At 45.5% G+C, this 18,374-nt stretch overlaps 1 protein-coding gene across 1 annotated transcript; it reads right to left on the minus strand.

Moving 5' to 3' along the window:
- Nucleotides 1–1,509: 1,509 nt before the first annotated feature.
- Nucleotides 1,510–16,225, minus strand: LOC132812663 (gastrula zinc finger protein XlCGF7.1-like). The gene is made up of 2 exons (XM_060822982.1): nucleotides 16,172–16,225; nucleotides 1,510–3,101 (listed from the first exon to the last, which is right to left on the minus strand). Exon 2 carries the CDS (start codon nucleotides 2,689–2,691, stop codon nucleotides 1,735–1,737), a length of 957 nt encoding a protein of 318 aa, XP_060678965.1. The 5' UTR covers nucleotides 2,692–3,101; nucleotides 16,172–16,225; the 3' UTR covers nucleotides 1,510–1,734.
- Nucleotides 16,226–18,374: the final 2,149 nt, after the last annotated feature.

Raw genomic sequence — 18,374 nt, forward strand, 5'->3', positions numbered from 1 at the left:
TTGAATTTGTGATAATTCAAGAGCAAATGGCAACATTCGTTTGTTAATAGATTCACCATAAATTGTGACTTTGATAAAAGTGATCTTTCACAATGTTTAATTCCAAACAGAGCAATTAAGTGCAAAGGTACTTTCAACTATTTAATAAAACACTGCAAACTTTATTTCATATGAAAATACAATCATTTTGTAATTTGGATAAGATCTTTACAAAGGAAATATACTAAACAAAACAGCTTTCCTGGGTATCAATATTGACAACAGTTATGCAGCTATTATTTGGCAATTGACCAACTAATTGAAATAATTTCAGAATAAATGAGCTGCTTCATTATTATATATTGAGATATTTTAATATCAATGACGTGAAAAGGAAATCTTTAAGGCAAAGAACTATGAACCTGAACCCCACCATGTCTCTCTTTTACAGCACAACACAGGGCCCTACCATTAACTGCCCTTCTTGTTTTAGCAAAACGCAAGCCCTCGCTTTTAATAGCTCACTCATACACACGCTTTCTCTCAGACACCCACACATACATGCCCCCAACACTCAGGCTTATACTCCATCACACTCTCACTTTACCAAACATGTGCACACTCTTACGTGCACTCTCACATCACTTTTTGGGCAAACTGTTATTGGCAGAATTATGTTTGCAGATACATTCTACTTTGTTCAAAAAGTGCAGAAACTACAGACAGTCAATCCGTGTAATATTTTATAAATTCCTACTTTGGAACTAGAACCAGTCTGATTCAAGATTGGGATACTGATAGACTCGAACCTCACACCTTTAATGCATTGTCTGGGCTGAGATGTCACTTTTTTTTAAAAAAACCTTAAGTCATCTCAAGAACATGAATTAATAGTAGTTCTGGGATTTACAGATTAATGAACTGAAACCTGCAACTCATTCTAAAAGGTGAAAGACTCAACAGCAATCTTGGTTTGTTCGATATGTCATTTCAGTTGCATGACACTGTGATCTTTTGCTATAAAATCTGTGTCTTATGATCCTGCTCCACAGTTACCTGATGAAGGAGCAGTGCTCCAAAAGCTCATACTTCCAAATAAACCTGTTGGACTATAACCTGGTGTTGTGTGATTTTTAACTTTATCCAGCCCAGTCCAACATTGGCTCCTCCACATAATTTCTCACGAACACAGTCCACACCTCTTGATGCTGCCAGGAAACTTTACAATGCTGATGAAATGACACACTCTGCACTCGTGAGAAATTGACAATTTCTCATTATATTGGTTGCTCATTCATGACTCCATCTGAAAGCGACATTGGAAGCTTAGCACAGGAGGCTGAAAGAAATGAGCAGCTTTAAAACAAAAACTCTTGGAGCTCAAAGCTTTCAATGAGAGTCTGAGCCCAGCAGCAAGTTCAGGTAACCTTTATTGCAACCCAACTTTGTTACAGCTTCAGATCCCCTCAGCAAAATAGCAGAGAAAAAGTAGCTGCTGTTTAAACAGTTCAAAGTCAAAGCGCACACACTCTCCCCACCCCCCCCATCACTGTCTTTACTATTGGTCACCACTGAGTTGTCCCTTTGTAATTGGATCCTTGGTACAGCCTTAACCTGGAGGAAGTATTGACTCACTCAGCAATTTCACTCAGACCCTGTATAGCGCCATCTGCCGCAGTGGGATTCAAACCCAGGAGTCCCTGGAACTGGGTTAATAGTCCAGTCGATAATGGCACTCAGCCGTCACTCCTTCAATCACCCTACGTGAACTTGCTGGTGCCTCCGGAGGAGGGAGGAGCGAGTGAAGTCCTTTCCACACTGAGGGCAGCTGAAGGGCCTCTCCCCCGTGTGGACCCGCCGGTGGGTCAGCAGGTTGAAGGAATTGCTGAAGGCTTTCCCACACTCGGGGCAGCTGAAGGGCCTCTCCCCAGTGTGGATCCGCTGGTGGGTCAGCAGGTTGGAGGAATTACTGAAGGCCTTCCCGCACTCGGGGCAGCTGAAAGGCTTCTCCCCAGTGTGGACCCGCTGATGCCTCAGCAGGTTGGGGGAATGGCGGAAGGCCTTCCCACACTCCGGGCAGCTGAATGGCCTCTCCCCAGTGTGGATCCGCTGGTGGATCAGGAGAGAAGAGGAATTGTTGAAGGCCTTCCCGCACTCAGGGCAGCTGAAGGGCCTCTCCCCAGTGTGGCTCCGCTGGTGGGTCAGCAGGGAAGAGAAATCGCTGAAGGCCTTCCCACACTCGGGGCAGCTGAAGGGCCTCTCCCCAGTGTGGACCTGCCGGTGCCTCAGCAGGTTAGGGGAATTGCTGAAGGCCTTTCCACACTCTGAGCAGCTGAAGGGCCTCTCCCCGGTGTGGACCCGCCGGTGGGTCAGCAGGTTGGAGGCCTGGGCAAATCTCTTCCCACACTCTGGGCAGGAGAACGGCCTCTCCCCTGTGTGGGCCCGCTGGTGCCTCAGCAGGTGGGAGGCCCGGGTAAATCTCTTCCAGCACTTGGGGCAGTTGAAGGGCCTCTCCCCTGTGTGGGATCGCTGGTGCCTCAGCAGGTCGGAGCATTTGCTGAAGGCCTTCCCACACTCGGGGCAGGAGAACGGCCTCTCCCCTGTGTGGATGCGCTGATGAATCTCCAGGGCAGACGGGAAATGGAAGCCTTTTCCCTCATCACCACACTTCCACCATTTCTCCACGGGGCGGGATTCCTCAGGTTTCTCCATGGCCGAAGCTTCAGCTGCACACAAATACACACACACGTTTCCAGCCCCTCCCTGCCGTCAATTCCTCTTTCCAGGCTGTAGATGCTGCTACACGCCCCACACTCAATGCGCTGCAACAGTAGGGTCTCTCATCCAGTCCCACTGATGCTGAAAATGTACTCAAACAGGAACCAAAACACTTTGCTCCTTCTCACAGAATCATAGTTGAAAATTGTTTCCGGTCCCGCTGGATTGAGTGACTGTCAGACATTGACGTCAAAGTGAGGACTGCAGACCCTGGAGAGTCAGTGTCAAAATGTGTGGTACTGGAAAAGTGCAGCAGGTCAGGCAGCATCCGAGGAGCAGGAGAGTTAACGTTTCGGGTATAAGGACTTCATGTGTTGATTTTGAAGCTTCTATCTTCAAATACACTGTTTAAAGAGAGATTACAAAAGTCACTAGTCAGTGCAGGGTAAAAATTTAGAACAAGCAATTCTACTTTCTGCAAAATATTCTGGTCTTTTGTTATTCCACAAAATTGAAAGCACCATCCCACTCTCTGTTCTCACTCCAATATAACTAATTATCCTGAAGATGCTGATTCAGGATCTTACAGGGACAGATGAGCAAAAATATGAAGACTGACATCTCTCTGAATTTTGGATACCTCCACCTGAAAGTTACTATCTTTCACAACACTGGGATCCTGCTGAGAGTGAGCAGATCTGTTTTTGGGAAGCAAAAAAAAAGTGTCAATTCAGGGTGAACCTGCAATGCAGTCTCTTGAGGAAGAACCAAACAAAATGGTTAATTACCCCAGGAAGATGGGAGAAAACGGAGACATCAAGGCAATAACACCAATACACTTCAGTCAAACTCTGCTGCTTCCAGTCAGAGCAAAACATGCCCTGAAAGTCCAGTCATCACAACCACACTTCTGCTTTCACTGAAGATGATTAGAGTCACACAGCACGGAACCAGACCCTTGGGCCCAACCTGTCCGAGCTGACCAGATTTCCTGAATTAATTTAGTCACATTTGCTATCACTTGGCCCCTATATGGGCCAGGTGCTGGCAGCTGGGACTAAATTGGGTTGGCTATCTTGTCAGCAAGGATGAGTTGAATCGAAGGGTCTGTTTCCATGCTGTACATCTATATGATGCCAGTCGCATTTGCCACCACTTGGCCCCTCTCCATCTGAACCCTTTGTATTCATCCGCCCATCCAGATGCCTTTTAACTGTAGGAATTGCACCAGCCCCCACCACTTTCTCTGGCAGCTCATTCCATATACGCATCACCCTCTTCAGAAAAGGTTGCCCCGAGGTCTCTTTTACATTTCCCCACTGCCCTCACCCTGAACCTATGATCCTCCAGTTCAGGACTCCCCCCATCCCAAGGGAAAGACTTTGTCTATTTACCCTATCCATGCTCATGATTTTATAAAAGTCTATAATGTCACCTCTCAGGCTCTGGCGCGATGGGGAAAACAGCCCCTCCCCATCCTTCTGTCCCTCCTCACCTGGGTAATTAAGACAAATACCTGAGTTTGCAGCATCTGCTCCCTTGCTGGATTCACTCCAATTGCCACAAGTGAATGGATTTCCCCCCTCCCCTCTCTCTCCCTCCCAGGATGAAGAGTTGCCCAGAGAGAGGGAGTTTCACTCAAACTGACAGGGCCACTGCTGCGTTGTGATGCCATCAATGGGTGGGGGAGGGGGAGGGAATAGGGGGTGAAACAAAAGGGGCAAGGCGAGGTGCACTTCAATAATCCCCACAGTGTGGAAGCAGGCCACTCGGCGCAACGAGTCCAAACCAACCCTCGAAGGGTAACCCACCTAACACACATTCCCCTAGACCTGTTGCTCTACTCCCTGACTATCATACCTAACCTGCACATCCTGGGCACTATGGATAATTTAGCATAGCCAATCCCCCCTAACTTGGACAAAGTTAAAAATCACAATAGCATGTTATAGTCCAACAGGTTTATTGAGAAGCACTAGCTTTTGGAGCGCTGTTCCTTCATCAGGTGATTGTGGAGAATAAGATCACAAGATATAGAATTTATAGAAAAACATGACAGTGTCCTGCCACTGAAATGGTACATTTAACAAACCTGGATTGTTAAGTCTTTCATCTTTTCAAATGGGTTGCAGGTATCATTAATATGCAAATCTCAGTCTTCCTGGAAGGCACCTTCTTCATAAAACTTAAATTTTGATAAAGTGACATTTCTGCTCAGTTCTGCAAATATAATTCTGCAAATATACATTCACTCCTGTGGACTTGTGTGGGTGCGCACATGAGAGAGAAAGTGTCTATTTCCATCCTGTTTATCTCTGTCTATTTGAGAACAGATGTCTTACTTCTGTTGGTGTAAATATTGTTGTAAATCAGAGCTGGGTTCTCATAGATAGATGTAAGAGAGAGAGATTTCCTCAAGTAGGACAGTCCCAGAATCCTGGGAGACCCCCATTTCTGCTTTACGTCCGAATGAACAAACATTAAACACGAGCACCTATTTGTTTCAAATTTGGTTTCATTTTTCTTGTGTGATTCCCTGCTATGATTACACTGTGTGTCTGGATGGTTGACAGGCTGGGGGATTGTGGATTGGGGCTTGATTGGCTGAATGCTTTATTGTTCCGGAAGGTGAAAAAAAAGCAGGGGGAAGGGGCAAAGCTTCAGCAGAAATCCAGCAAAGCGGAGAACAGACTGACATCAGGACACAGATGAGGAGGAGATCAACACAGGACAGAGAAATCAGGACTTGAAATCCGAGCTGACACCAGACTACCCTGTGATCAGTGCTTTCATTAGCAGCACCAACCCTCTACCTTTACCTCACTTTCCATTTGACCAAACCCTCAATATTCAGGATCCAATCCTTGTCATCCTGAAGCCATGTCTCTGCTGGGAATCTCGATTCATAATTATTCTCTTCAATGTTTGCAGTCAACTCATTCACTTTTGTTACAATGCAGCACACATTCAGATACCGTTTCTGGTTTCAATTTTTGTGATCTTTAGAATCCAGTTTTGATTGCTGGTACATTTCCTATCCTTGTCCCTATCATTCTCTGAAGTTCATTTCCCACATCACTACACTGGTCACTGTCTTGATTTGGATTGTTCATGCTAAATTGCCCATAATGTCAAGGTGAGGTGGGTAGGCCATGGGAAATGCAGGGTTGTAGTTTCATAATAATAGCAGGAGTAGGCCATTTGGCCCATCCATTCATTATGCTCCGCGATTCATTAAGGTCATGGCTGATCTATCCATTATCTCAGATCCTCCCCTCCCTGCATTATCCCAACTACCCTTAATTCCCCTACCATTGCAAAACCCATCCAACTGTGTCTTGAACATACTTAACAAAGCTGCCTCTACTGCTTCCTTAGACAGAGAATTCCATAGATTCACTACACTCTAGCAAAAGCAGTTCCTCCTCATCTGTGTCCTGAATCTTCTACTCCTAATCTTGAGACCTGGTTTCATTCACCAGCAGAAATGACTCAATAGGTAGGACTTCATCGCCACAGTGCAATGAATTCCCACTTTCCACCAAAACCTCAGATGTACTTACTCACTCAGTTGCTGTCTCACAAATACAAGATTTCATTGTAACTTCTTCTGCTCCCATTAAGGGCAAAACATCTTTGAAAGCTGCTCTGAAACTCCAGCCTTCACAATCACACTTCTGCTTTCACTGAGGAAGATTTGAGTCATACAGAACAGAAACAGGCCCTTTGGTCCAACTTGTCCGGCCAAGCGGATATCCTAAATTAATCTAGTCCAATTTGCCTGCATGTGGCCCATATCCCTCTAAACCCTTCTATTCATGTACCCATCCAGATGCCTTTAAAAATTCTCAAACATATACCTTCTAGTTTTGGACTCTCCTACCTTGGGGAAAAGACCTTGGATATTCACCCCATCCATGCCCCTTATAAATGTCTATAAGGTCACCCCTCAGCCTCTAATGCTCTCGGGAAAATATCCCCGGCCGAATGAGCCTCTCCCTGTAGCTCGAACCCTCCAACTTTGACAGCAGCCTTGTAAATCTTTTCTGACACCTTTCAAAGTTTCACAACATCTTTCCCGTAAAAGGGCGACCAGAAATGAATGCTGTCTTCCAAACGTGGACTAACCAATGTCCTACACAGCCACAACATCACCTCCCAACTCCTATACTCAATGCACTGACCAATAAATGAAAGAATATCAAATGCCTCCTTCACTATTCTGTCTACAGGTGACTCCACTTTCTATGAACCTGCACTCCAAGGTCTCTTTGTTCTGCAACACTCCCCTTAACGGTGTCAGTCCTGCCTGGATTGCTTGACCAAAATGCAAACCACACATTTCTCTGAATTAAACTCCATCTACCACACTTTGGCCAATCAGCCCACCTGATCAGTTCTAATTTATAGTGAACTCTCTTTCCTCGCTTATTCTTAAGAAGTTGAAAATCTCTATCCCACACACTCTCCCTCCATTCTCAGTTTGTTCAACCTAATCCCTGCTGTAACTCATCCTGAAGGATGCAGTTGACGCTGGTTAATAGGCCCACAAGCAGGGGGGTTCTAACTGAAACAAAGAATACTGAACAGCCTGGAAAGCGTGGAAGTTAGGAAGATGTTTCCATTGGTTGGAGGGATTAGAACCAGTGAGCACAGCCTTAAGAGTAAAGGGAAGACCTTTCAGAATGGAGGTAAGGAGAAATTTCTTCAGCCAGAGAGTGGTGAATCTATGGAATTCACTGCCACAGAACGCTGTGAAGGCCAGGTCACTGAGGATAATTAGAACATAGATCAGTACAGCACAGCACAGAACAGGCCCTTCAGCCCACGATGTTGTGCTGACCATTGATGAGAGGTAAACCTAATGTACAAACTCTCAAATTTCTGTGACCATATGCATGTCCAGCAGTCTCTTAAGTATCCCCAATGACCTTGCTTCCACAACTGCTGCTGGCAATGCATTCCAAGCTCTCTCAACTCTCTGCGTAAAGAACCCACCTCTGACATCCCCTCTATACTTTCCGCCAAACAGCTTAAGACTATGGCCCCTCATGTTAACAATTTCTGCCCTGGGAAAAAGTTTCTGGCTATCAACTCTATCTATGCCTCTCATTATCCGGTACACCTCAATGAGGTCCCCTCTGGCTATCAACTCTATCTATGCCTCTCATTATCCGGTACACCTCAATTAGGTCCCCTCTCTTCCTTCCTTTTTCCAATGAAAAAGATCTGAGCTCAGTCAATCTCCCTTAGCAAGATAAGCTCTCCATTCCAGGCAGCATCCTGGTAAACCTCCTCTGAACCCTCTCCAAAGCATCCACATCTTTGCCATAATAGGGCGACCAGAACTGGACACAGTATTCCAAGTGCGGTCCAACCAAAGTTTTATAGAGCTGCAACAAGATCTCACGGCTCTTAAACTCAATCCCCCTGTTAATGAGAGCCAAAACACCATATGCTTTCTTAACAACCCTGTCCACCTGGGTGGCAATTTTAAGGGATCTACGTACCTGCACACCAAGATCCCACTGTTCCTCCACACTGCCAAGAATCCTGTCTTTAATCTGTACTCAAATTTCAAGTTCGACCTTCCAAAATGCATCACTTCACATTTATCCAGGTTGAACTCCATCTCCCACCTCTCAGCCAAAACACCATTGCTTTCTTAACAACCCTGTCCACCTGGGTGGCAATTTTAAGGGATCTACGTACCTACACCAAGATCCCACTATTCCTCAACTGCCAAGAATCCTGTCTTTAATCCTGTACTCAAATTCAAGTTCGACCTTCCAAAACGCATCACTTCACATTTATCCAGGTTGAACTCCATCTCCACCTCTCAGCCCATCTGTTCATCCTATCAATGTCACGCTGCAGCCTACAACATTCCTCTATACTGTCAATGACACTTTCCAACCGTTTGTGTCATCTGCAAACTTGCGAACCCATCCTTCAATCTCCTCATCCAAGTCATTAATAAAAATTACAAGAAGAGTAGAGCCCAAGAACAGAGCCCTGTGGAACACCACTCACAACTGACTTCCAGGCAGAATATTTTCCTTCCACTATCATTCGCTGTCTTCTGTCGACCAGCCAATTCTGTATCCAGACAACTAAATTTCCCTGTATCCCATTCCTCCTGACCTGAACGAGCCTACCATGGGGAACCTTATCAAATGCCTTACCGAAATCCATATACAGCACATGCACCTCTCGACCCCTCATCGACTTGTCAAGTAACATCCTCAAAGAACTCAATAAGATATGTGAGGCATGACCTTCCCCTCACAAAGTCATGCTGACTGCCTTTAATCAAGCCATGCTCTTCCAGAATGGTCATAAAATCCTATCCCTCAGAATCCATTTCTAACACCTTACAGACGACAGATTTCCCTATTTCTTTTCTTGAAGAGAGGAATTACATTTGCCTCCCTCCGGTCCTCAGGTACAACTCCGGAGGACACGAGGATGCAAAAATCTTCGCAAGCGGTGAAGCAATCACATTTCTCGCTTCCCAAAGAGGCAGAGGACAAATCTGGTCTGGCCTGGTGACATGTCAAACTTAATGTTTGTCAAAATTTTCAACACATCGGCTTTCTCAATCTCTATCTGTTCCAGCATGCTTTCCTGCTCCTCAATGGTTTTCATTCACTTCAAGGTCCTTTCCTTTAGTAAAGACAGAAGCAAAAAACTCATTTAGAGCTTCCCCCTACCTCCTCAGACTCTCTACACAAATTCCTGTGCTATCCCTGATCGGCCCTCTCTTTCTTTGATCATTCTGAGATAGAGACGTTCTTGAGCATTAAGGGGATCGAGGAATACAGGACAAAGTGGGAGTACAGATTTGAGAAACCTATCAGCCATAAATTGAATAGCAGAGCAGACCTGATGGGTTAAAATGGCCTAATTCTGCTCCTATGTCTTACGGTCTCTTGCTGTCCTGGACTTGGGGGGGGGGGGGGAAGGGGGGAATAAAGATAGAAGAAAGTAGTAAGGGCCATCTGCTGTTCAAGCCTGCACCAGCATTCAAAAAGATCATAACTGGATATGAATCTACCAACACCTAGGTGGATAGGCTGGGACTTTCTCACTGGAGCACAGGGAGATTTTGACCTTACAGAGGTTTATAAAATCATGAGGGAGATAGATGAGATGACTGCCAGCTATCCTTTCCCTAGGGTGGGGGGTTTTCAAGATTAGGCAGCAAATTTGAAGGGAAGGTTGAGAGGATAAAAAGATTTAAAAAGGCAGGGGGGCACTTTTTTTTTAAACATAGAGTGGTTTGTGCAAAATAATGCAGAGAAAGTGGTGGATGCAGGTACAATGATTAAAAAAAAACAACCTTTGGATAAAGTACATGAATAGGAAAGGTTCAGAGGGAAATGGGCCATACACTGGCAGGTGTAGTTTGTAACTATATCCAGCATGGACTAGTTGGACTGAAGGGTCTGTTTCTGTGCTGTATAACTCTGTAACTGTTCTGCTGTACTGGTCTTAAAATCATTTTCGTGCTAACCCCCATAAACATCCACTTCTTTGTTGTTCAAAAATCAGATGAACTCAGTCTTGAATATATTCAATGACCCCCCACCCCCGAACTGCAGGAAGGCATCCCCACTTCTGAGCTCAATTCCTATTGCTAATGTACCACTTGTCTTGCTAATTGCTGGCTGCACCTGTCTGACAACTGGCAGTGACTGGTGTAGAAGGACGCTGAGACCCCTTCCTACATCCGCAATCATTCCAGATGAAACGTCAACTCTCCTGCTCCTTGGATGCTGCCTAACCTGGTGTGCTTTTCCAGTGAGAGAGCCCGAGATACAGGGCTCACTATTGGTCTATCAAAATAAAGTCGCGGCGCGCCTTTTCTTTTCTGCGGAATGATTTGGAGATGCCGGTGTTTAGCTGGGACGTACAAAGTTAAAAATCACAACACCAGGTTATAGCCCAACAGGTTTAATCGGAAGCACTAGCTAGTGCTATAACCGGTTGTGTGGTTTTTAACTTTTCTGCGGAAAGCGAGGAGCATGCGCCAGTGTTTTGCTGGAGCCGGCAAACAAGCGCAGTACTTGTTGACAACGAGGAGCATGTGCTCTGTGGTGATGCTTGTATGATTGACGGATTTTAACTGTCCAAATGCCAATTGGAGAAAAAAAGGGTACAGCGTCGGAGTGGGGGGGTCCAACCTGGAGGGCATCGGTTTTGGGGAGGGGCAAGAGATATATTTCGGACCTAAAGAAAAATGTGGTGCTGGAAAAACACAGCAGGCCAGGCAGCATCCGAGGAGGAGAATCGACGTTTCGGGCATAAGTCCTTCTTCAGGAATGAGGACCTAAGGGACAACCTATTCACACAGAGGGTAGCGTGTATATGGAATGGGCTGCCGAAGGATGTGGTGGAAGCTGGTACAATTACAACATTTAAAAGGCATCTGGATTAAGAAGGATTTTGAAGGATGTGGATCAAATGCTGGCAAATGGGTCATTAGATTCAGTTAGGATGTCTGATCAGCCTGGAGTGTAGGATTTGGTTCTGTGCTCTGCAACTCTGTGACTCTAATACTACGTGGTCGGAACCAACTTTCACAACACCCAAAATAAACCATTCACCATTTGCAGCCTGTCCTGAGCTGTGGCCTAACTACATATACTTCAGTGCAAGTTTCAGAAAGATTTCAGCAGCTCTTTTAAAAATTGAACACGCTTTCAGACTTTAATGATGTTTCTGAATGTATAATTTTACCTGTTCTCAATTTTAAATATAACCTCTTTCTGGCCCCTCCTGTCTCCCAGGTCGACTTGTCAGCATCCATTCTCTCTCTCTTCATCAACAGCGATCAAAGAGGGAGTGGAGGGGAGGGGGTGCGCAAGGCAGGGAAAGATAATGGATGGGGATGGCTGGGGGGGGGGGGGGAAGACAAGAGAGAGAGAGAAAATGGACAAGGGTGCAGAGGGTGGCATGACAGAGAGAATGGAGCAGGTGTTGGGGGAGAGATGGAATGGACACAATGCTGTGGATCATGGAGGGCAGTGGACTGAGGGCACGGTGGGTGGCAGGTGAGAATGCACAGGGGCGCGGTGGGTGTTGGTGGTACATTTCATTTCAATGCAGAACTTTTCTAACAATAGTTGTGAATTCTGTCTGGGTCCCAATGTCGAGTCAGACTTGACATTTTTTGTTAGAAAAGCTCTGCATTTAAATTACATTCTTGAGAATGCTATTTAAAACATGTTCTGGGATTAACAAACCAAAGAGCAGAAATCCATTCTAAAAGATTTAAATCTAGAATTGTTTAATGTATCACATCTGTGACACTGGACTCCTTTGGATATAAATTGTGACCATGATCTTATTCTCCATCACCACCTGAAGGAGGAGCTGAAAATGTGTTGCTGGAAAAGCGCAGCAGGTCAGACAGCATCCAAGGAACAGGAGATTCGACGTTTCGGGCATAAGCCCTTCTTCAGGAATGAGGAACGTGTGTCCAGCAGGCGAAGATAAAAGGTAGGGAGGAGGGACTTGGGGGAGGGGCGTTGGAGATGCGATAGGTGGAAGGAGGTCAAGGTGAGGGTGATAGGCCGGAGTGGGGTGGGGGCGGAGAGGTCAGGAAGGCGGTGCTGAGTTCGAGGGATTAGACTGAGACAAGGTGGGGGGAGGGGAAACGAGGAAACTGGAGAAATCTGAGTTCATCCCTTGTGGTTGGAGGGTTCCCAGGCGGATGATGAGGCGCTCTTCCTCCAACCGTCGTGTTGTTATGGTCTGACGATGGAGAAGTCCAAGGACCGGCATATCCTTGGTGGAGTGGGAGGGGGAGTTAAAGTGTTGAGCCACGGGGTGGTTGGGTTGGTTGGTCTGGGTGTCCCAGAGGTGTTCTCTGAAACTTGTGTGGCTGTGGTAGCGAGTCTGTTTGAGAACGTGGCTGAAGAGCTTCTGTGCAGAGATGACCTGGGGGTGCACCTGATCTCCAGCATCTGCAGACCTCACTTTCTCCACCTGATGAAGGAGCAGAGCTCCAAAAGCTCGTACTTTCAAATAAACCTGTTGGGACTATAACGTTGTATTGAATGATTTTTAATTTTACCCACCCGAGTCTAACACCGGCTCCTCCATATTATTTCTACTGAACACAGCACATAGCTCCCGTGCTGCCAGGAAACTTTACAATGCCAATGAAACGACAAACTCTGCACTCCTGAAAAATCTACATCTGATACACGACATTGGAAACTTAATGCAGGAGGCAGAACGAAATGAACAGCTTTAAAATAAATTGCTTTGTGGCTCACGGCTTTCAATGAGTCTGAGCCCGGCAGGAAGTACAGGGAACCTTTATTGCGACCGAACTTTATTACAGCTTCAGAGCCCCTCAGCAAGGCGGCATAGGAAATGTCGCTGCTTTTTAAATCCTCCTCCTCCCTCCTCCGTTGGAAGGATCGGCAGGGGTGATAAGCCAAAAGAACCACAATTCCCTCTGTTGCAGCCTGACTATTCCAGGGAATAAGACTAGAGGGGCTCTGGAACAGAATAAACTGGCATTATCAGATCTGCATTCTTACTCTATGCAGAATTGGTATGCCATAGACTATACACTCGCCTGGGAAGGTGAGGTCTGCACCATTGTCCAAGATAAATGCATTATGGGCATACCTGATCACACTGGCACTGGCACTATTATTAAGATACAAGACAAAATCCAGGTGTTCCTTGAAGGTACCAGTTGGGGAAAATGGGGATCGGGCTCTTGGTACAATTGGCTTATTTAGCTATGTATGTCAGAATAATTTTCTTCCGTTTGTCGGTATTGGTAGGTATTTAATTGCTAGGCTTGAGGTCCCTCAGTGATATAGATTTGCCCCAGAAGATGCTCCTTTTGTAATCCCATGGCTCACCCACATGTTGATGGCAATGATAACTATGACTAGATTAGCTGCGAAAATAGTGGTGCCACTCTACAGGATGTTGATGGCAGGACCACCTTGAAGGACATTGGTTTGGATTAGCCTTCCCTTTCAATGATCGTGGTGTGATCAAAGGGAAGAATGAGGGTGTGGGCATCTGGGAGGTAGGACAAAATGACTGAAGCAGCTGCACAAAATGGCTTCTGCCTGGCTAACTCGGTCAGAACTGAGTCAGGCAGATATTCGTGACTCAGAACAAACAAGAAATCACAGACTGACGTAAATCCAATGAAAAAAATTGCAAATGCAAAAGTAACAATGTGAACCTAACCATTAATTGCAGAAGTAACGGATTAGCCCTAACCACCAGACAGGGCAAAGATAATTCCAAGAACAGGTTGCTCACAAGAAATTATGATAGGCGACCTCAAAAGTGGACGAGGACTTTGTGGGATCTGATTGGTTGTTAATATGTGATCATGCTGCATGTTTGACTGTAGACAATGTACACAAGCTCTATGCAAACTCTGTAAAAGTCGGCGGATTCTTTTAACGGTCCGGGAGTATTCATCCTTCTGGGCTGATCAGAGTGGACCGACCTGGCCGTATCAAAGAATAAACGATTGCTTGTGTGACTGACAAAGTCATTTGCAGGTGTGCTTATTGACAGGACGTGGGGAGCAAAATGAGACATTAAGGCATTTACACCAACAGAGAGAAACTGAGCATACAGATGTGACAAACATTAGTAGCAAGCCAGAAGCACAGATGTACAGCACAAAAACAGTCCCTTCAGTCCAACTCGTTCATGCCGACCAGATATCCTAACCCAATCCCACTTGCCCACCCCGGCCCATATCCCTCCAAACTACTTCTTCATATTCATATACTCATCCAAATGCCTCTTAAATGTTGCAATTATGCCAGCCTCCGCCACTTCCTCTGGCAGCTCATTCCATACACTTACCAATATCTCCGTGAAAACGTTGCCCCTTAGGTCTCTTTTATATCTTCCCCCTCTCACCCTAAACCAATGCTCTCTAGTTCTGGACTCCCTCATCCCAGGGAAAAGACTTGGAATATTTTTGGAAGCAGTAACTTTTGGAGTGATTTGGGTCAATTCCCACTTCGGGCAACTGCCTGTGTGGCATTTGCACATTCTCCCAGTGTCTGAGCGGATTTCCTCCCACAGTCCAAAGATGTGCAGGTTAGGTGAATTTGCCATGCTTAATTGCCCCGTAGTGTTAGGTGCATTAGTCAGGGGTGAATGTAGGGGAATTGGTCTGGGTGGACTGCTCTTCGGAGCGTCACTGTGGACGTTTTGGACTGAAGGGCCCGTTTCCACACCGGAGGGAATAATTATTTATATAAAATGCCTCGAATCCATTGGAGTGCCCAACATTAGTTTTAATTGGGTAGTAGAAATCTGAAGTATAATTGCTCAGTTCAGGACATCCAGACTTGAATGAATTTGGCATACAAGACACATTGGGCGACCATTAAAGACTCCGCTGTATTTCACCGGGTTGTGGACTCATGCAGAGACACGAACAACTTACTTTGAAAACAGTGTTCGATTTGCAAATGGAACGACTAACAGATATTGAGAGTTTGCACAGTTGGTTAAGCAGCTGTGTGTCATAGCCAGGACTTAGGAGGCTCAACTCCCTAATTTGGACTGTTCTGGAAAGTGTGTGCTTCGTTAGTCTTGGAAGGAAGGAATAAACAAAAGCTGGCAAACTGAGATATGAGGAAAGTTGGAAAATGTTGCAGAGACACACACAGGTGGAAGTTTGCAGAAAAGTTAACACTTCATAATCTGGTTTCAATGCACATTAGCCTGAGTGTGGTACTGATACCCATAAAGGTATCAAAAAAAAAGGTACTCCCTCAACACTCAAACCAAAATGTGGGTGACCCCTGCTGGACTGGTTTGTGTTCATTCTTTGCTGCTGCCTATTTCAGTTGATTATGTACATTATTGTTAACACTCACAAACCTGGTGGCACCCAGATTTTCAGAAAGCAGTTAAGAAAAGATCTGAAGCATGTTTAATTTGGAAACAAACAAGATGCATACTCTAAGAAGGATGCCCTGGGTTTGTTAAGCACTTCCTTGCTTGGTCGGCCTTTTTTACTTGTTTACAACTTGCATATATAACATCACCTCACGTACATTGTCATGAATATTGTCTAATAAGAGTACATATATTTAGTAGGTGAATCAAAGCCATCTCAATGACTGAAACAGCTGACACTGTATTGTTGGACAAGTGGGAAATATTTGCATCAGTTAACCAAAGTACTTCAAAGTTTACAGTCACAGGTACGTCAAGCAGAAGAATTAGGTCCGGGGCATTTCGGAGCCTGCTTCCTTGGGCAGAGAATTCTGCAGATACTCTGCTCTCTGGGAAAACCAGCAGCCCTCACTTCCTCCTCCTCATCTGTCCTAAACCTACTCCCCCCAAAGCTCGAGGCCTAGTCTCAGTCACCAGTAGGAATGACTGGATAGGGTAGGGCTTCATCGTCCAAGTGCAACAAATTCCCACTTTCTCCCAAATTCCCGGATGTACTCACTTAGTTGCTTGCTGTCTCACAAATGAAAGATTTCATTGTAACTTCTTCTGGTCCCAGTAAGGGCAAAACATCTTTGAAAGCTGCTCCGAAAGTCCTGTCTTCACAACCACACTTCTGCTTTCACCGAAGACAGTTAGTCATACACCACAGAAACAGATCCTTCCGCCCAACTAGTCTATGCCAACCATATATCCAAAATCAATCTATTCCATTTGCCAGCATGTGGCCCATAGTCCTCAAAACTCTTCCTCTTCATGTACCCAGCCAGATGTTGTAATTGCACCAGCCTCCATCATTTCCTGTCAGCTCGTTCCATACATGCAGCACCCTCTGTGAGAAAAAGTGGCCCCTCAGGTCCCTTTTAAATCTTTGCCCTCTCAGCTCAAACCTCTGCCTTCTAATTTTGGACTCCCCTACCCGGAGGAAAATTCTTTGGCTATTCAACCTATCCATGCCCCGTATAAACTTCTATAATGTCACCCGTCAGCCTCCGACACGAAGGGAAAACAGCCCCAGCTTATTCAGCCTCTCCCTCTCGCTCAAACCCTCTAACTCTGACACCAGCCTCATATACCTTTTCCAAACCCTTTCAAGTTTCACAACATCTTTCCATAGCATGGAGACCAGAATTACACACACTATTCCAAAAGTGGCCGAACCACTGTCCAGTACAGCCACAACATGACCTCCCAACTCCTTCACTCAATGCTCTGACCAATAGAGAAAAGCATACCAAACATCATCTTCACTATTCTGTCTACCTGCAACTCCACTTACAAGGAACTATGAACATGCACTCCGAGGTCTCTTTCTTCTGCAACACTCCCCCTAAGTCCTGCCTGCATTGCTTGACCAAAATACAACACATCACATTTCTCCAAGTTCAACTCCATCTGCCCCTCCTTAGCTTATCAGCCCATCCGATCAATTCTAATTTAAAGTGAAATCTCTTTCCTCTCTTATTCCTTAGAAGCTGAAGATCTCCATCCCACACACTCTTCCTCCATTTTCAATTTGCTGAACCTAATCCCTGAAGGGTCTGGTTCATGCCCATTAACAGGGCCATACTCAGGGGAGATTTAATTGAAACATACAGAATACTGAACAGCCTGGACAGAGTGGATGTTGGGAAGATGTTTCCATTGAGAGGAGAAACTAAGACCCGAGGGCACAGCTTTAGAGCAATGGGAAGACTTTTTAGAATGGAGATAAGGAGAAACTTCTTCAGCCAGAGTGGTGAATCTATGGAATTCATTGGCATAGAAGTCTACAGAGGCCAGGTCACTGAGGATATTTAGATTGAGATCGCTAAGTTCTTGAGTATTGAGGGGATTGAGGGTGACAGGGAGAAAGCAGCAGAATGGCCCTCAGAAACTGATCAGCCACAATTGAATGGTATGAGTAGAACTGATGGGCTGAATAGCCGACTTTCTGCTCCTATGTCTTATAGTCTCTTGCTGTCCAGGACACAGAATTGGGAGGAGTCAGCCATTTGGTCTTTTAAGCCTGCACCAGCATTGAACAGATCACAAATGGATATGGATCTCCCTACATCAAGATGCAGAGGCTGGAACTTTTTTCACTGGAGCATCGGAGGTTAAGAGATGACCTTACAGAGGTTTAAAAAAGTCATGAGGGGTATAGGTGAGGTGAATGGCAGGTGTCATTTCAAGCTTAGGGAGCAAACTTTTAAAGTGAGAGTAGAACGAGTCTAAAGACATGAGCACTTTTTTTTAAAAAAGAAAGAGTGGTTGGTGTGTGGAATGAATGTCAAGAGGAAATATTGGATGCAGGTACCAGTTACAATGTTTAAAATACATTTTGATAAGTAAGTGAATAGGAAAGGTTTGGCGGGATATGGGCCAAACACAGGCAGGTGGGATTAGTTTAATTTGTGAATATAATCAGCATGGATCAGTTGACCTGAAGGGTGTTTCTATGCTGTATGACTGTCACTGTTCTGTACTAGCCTTAAAACTATTTTCTTGCCTTCCCCAATAACCATTTGTGGGCGGCACGGTGGCATAGTGGGCGGCACGGTGGCACAGTGGTTAGCACTGCTGCCTCACAGCGCCTGAAGACCCGGGTTCAATTCCCGACTCAGGCGACTGACTGTGTGGAGTTTGCACGTTCTCCCCGTGTCAGCGTGGGTTTCCTCCGGGTGCTCCGGTTTCCTCCCACAGTCCAAAGATGGTGCGGGTCA

The sequence above is a fragment of the Hemiscyllium ocellatum genome, unplaced genomic scaffold (genome assembly GCF_020745735.1).
Source record: "Hemiscyllium ocellatum isolate sHemOce1 unplaced genomic scaffold, sHemOce1.pat.X.cur. scaffold_2866_pat_ctg1, whole genome shotgun sequence".
In the NCBI taxonomy this organism is placed as follows: domain Eukaryota; kingdom Metazoa; phylum Chordata; class Chondrichthyes; order Orectolobiformes; family Hemiscylliidae; genus Hemiscyllium; species Hemiscyllium ocellatum.

Excerpts from the sequence above, each read along its gene's own strand:
- LOC132812663 (XM_060822982.1), bottom strand. The coding sequence starts at position 2,691 with ATGGAGAAACCTGAGGAATCCCGCCCCGTGGAGAAATGGTGGAAGTGT.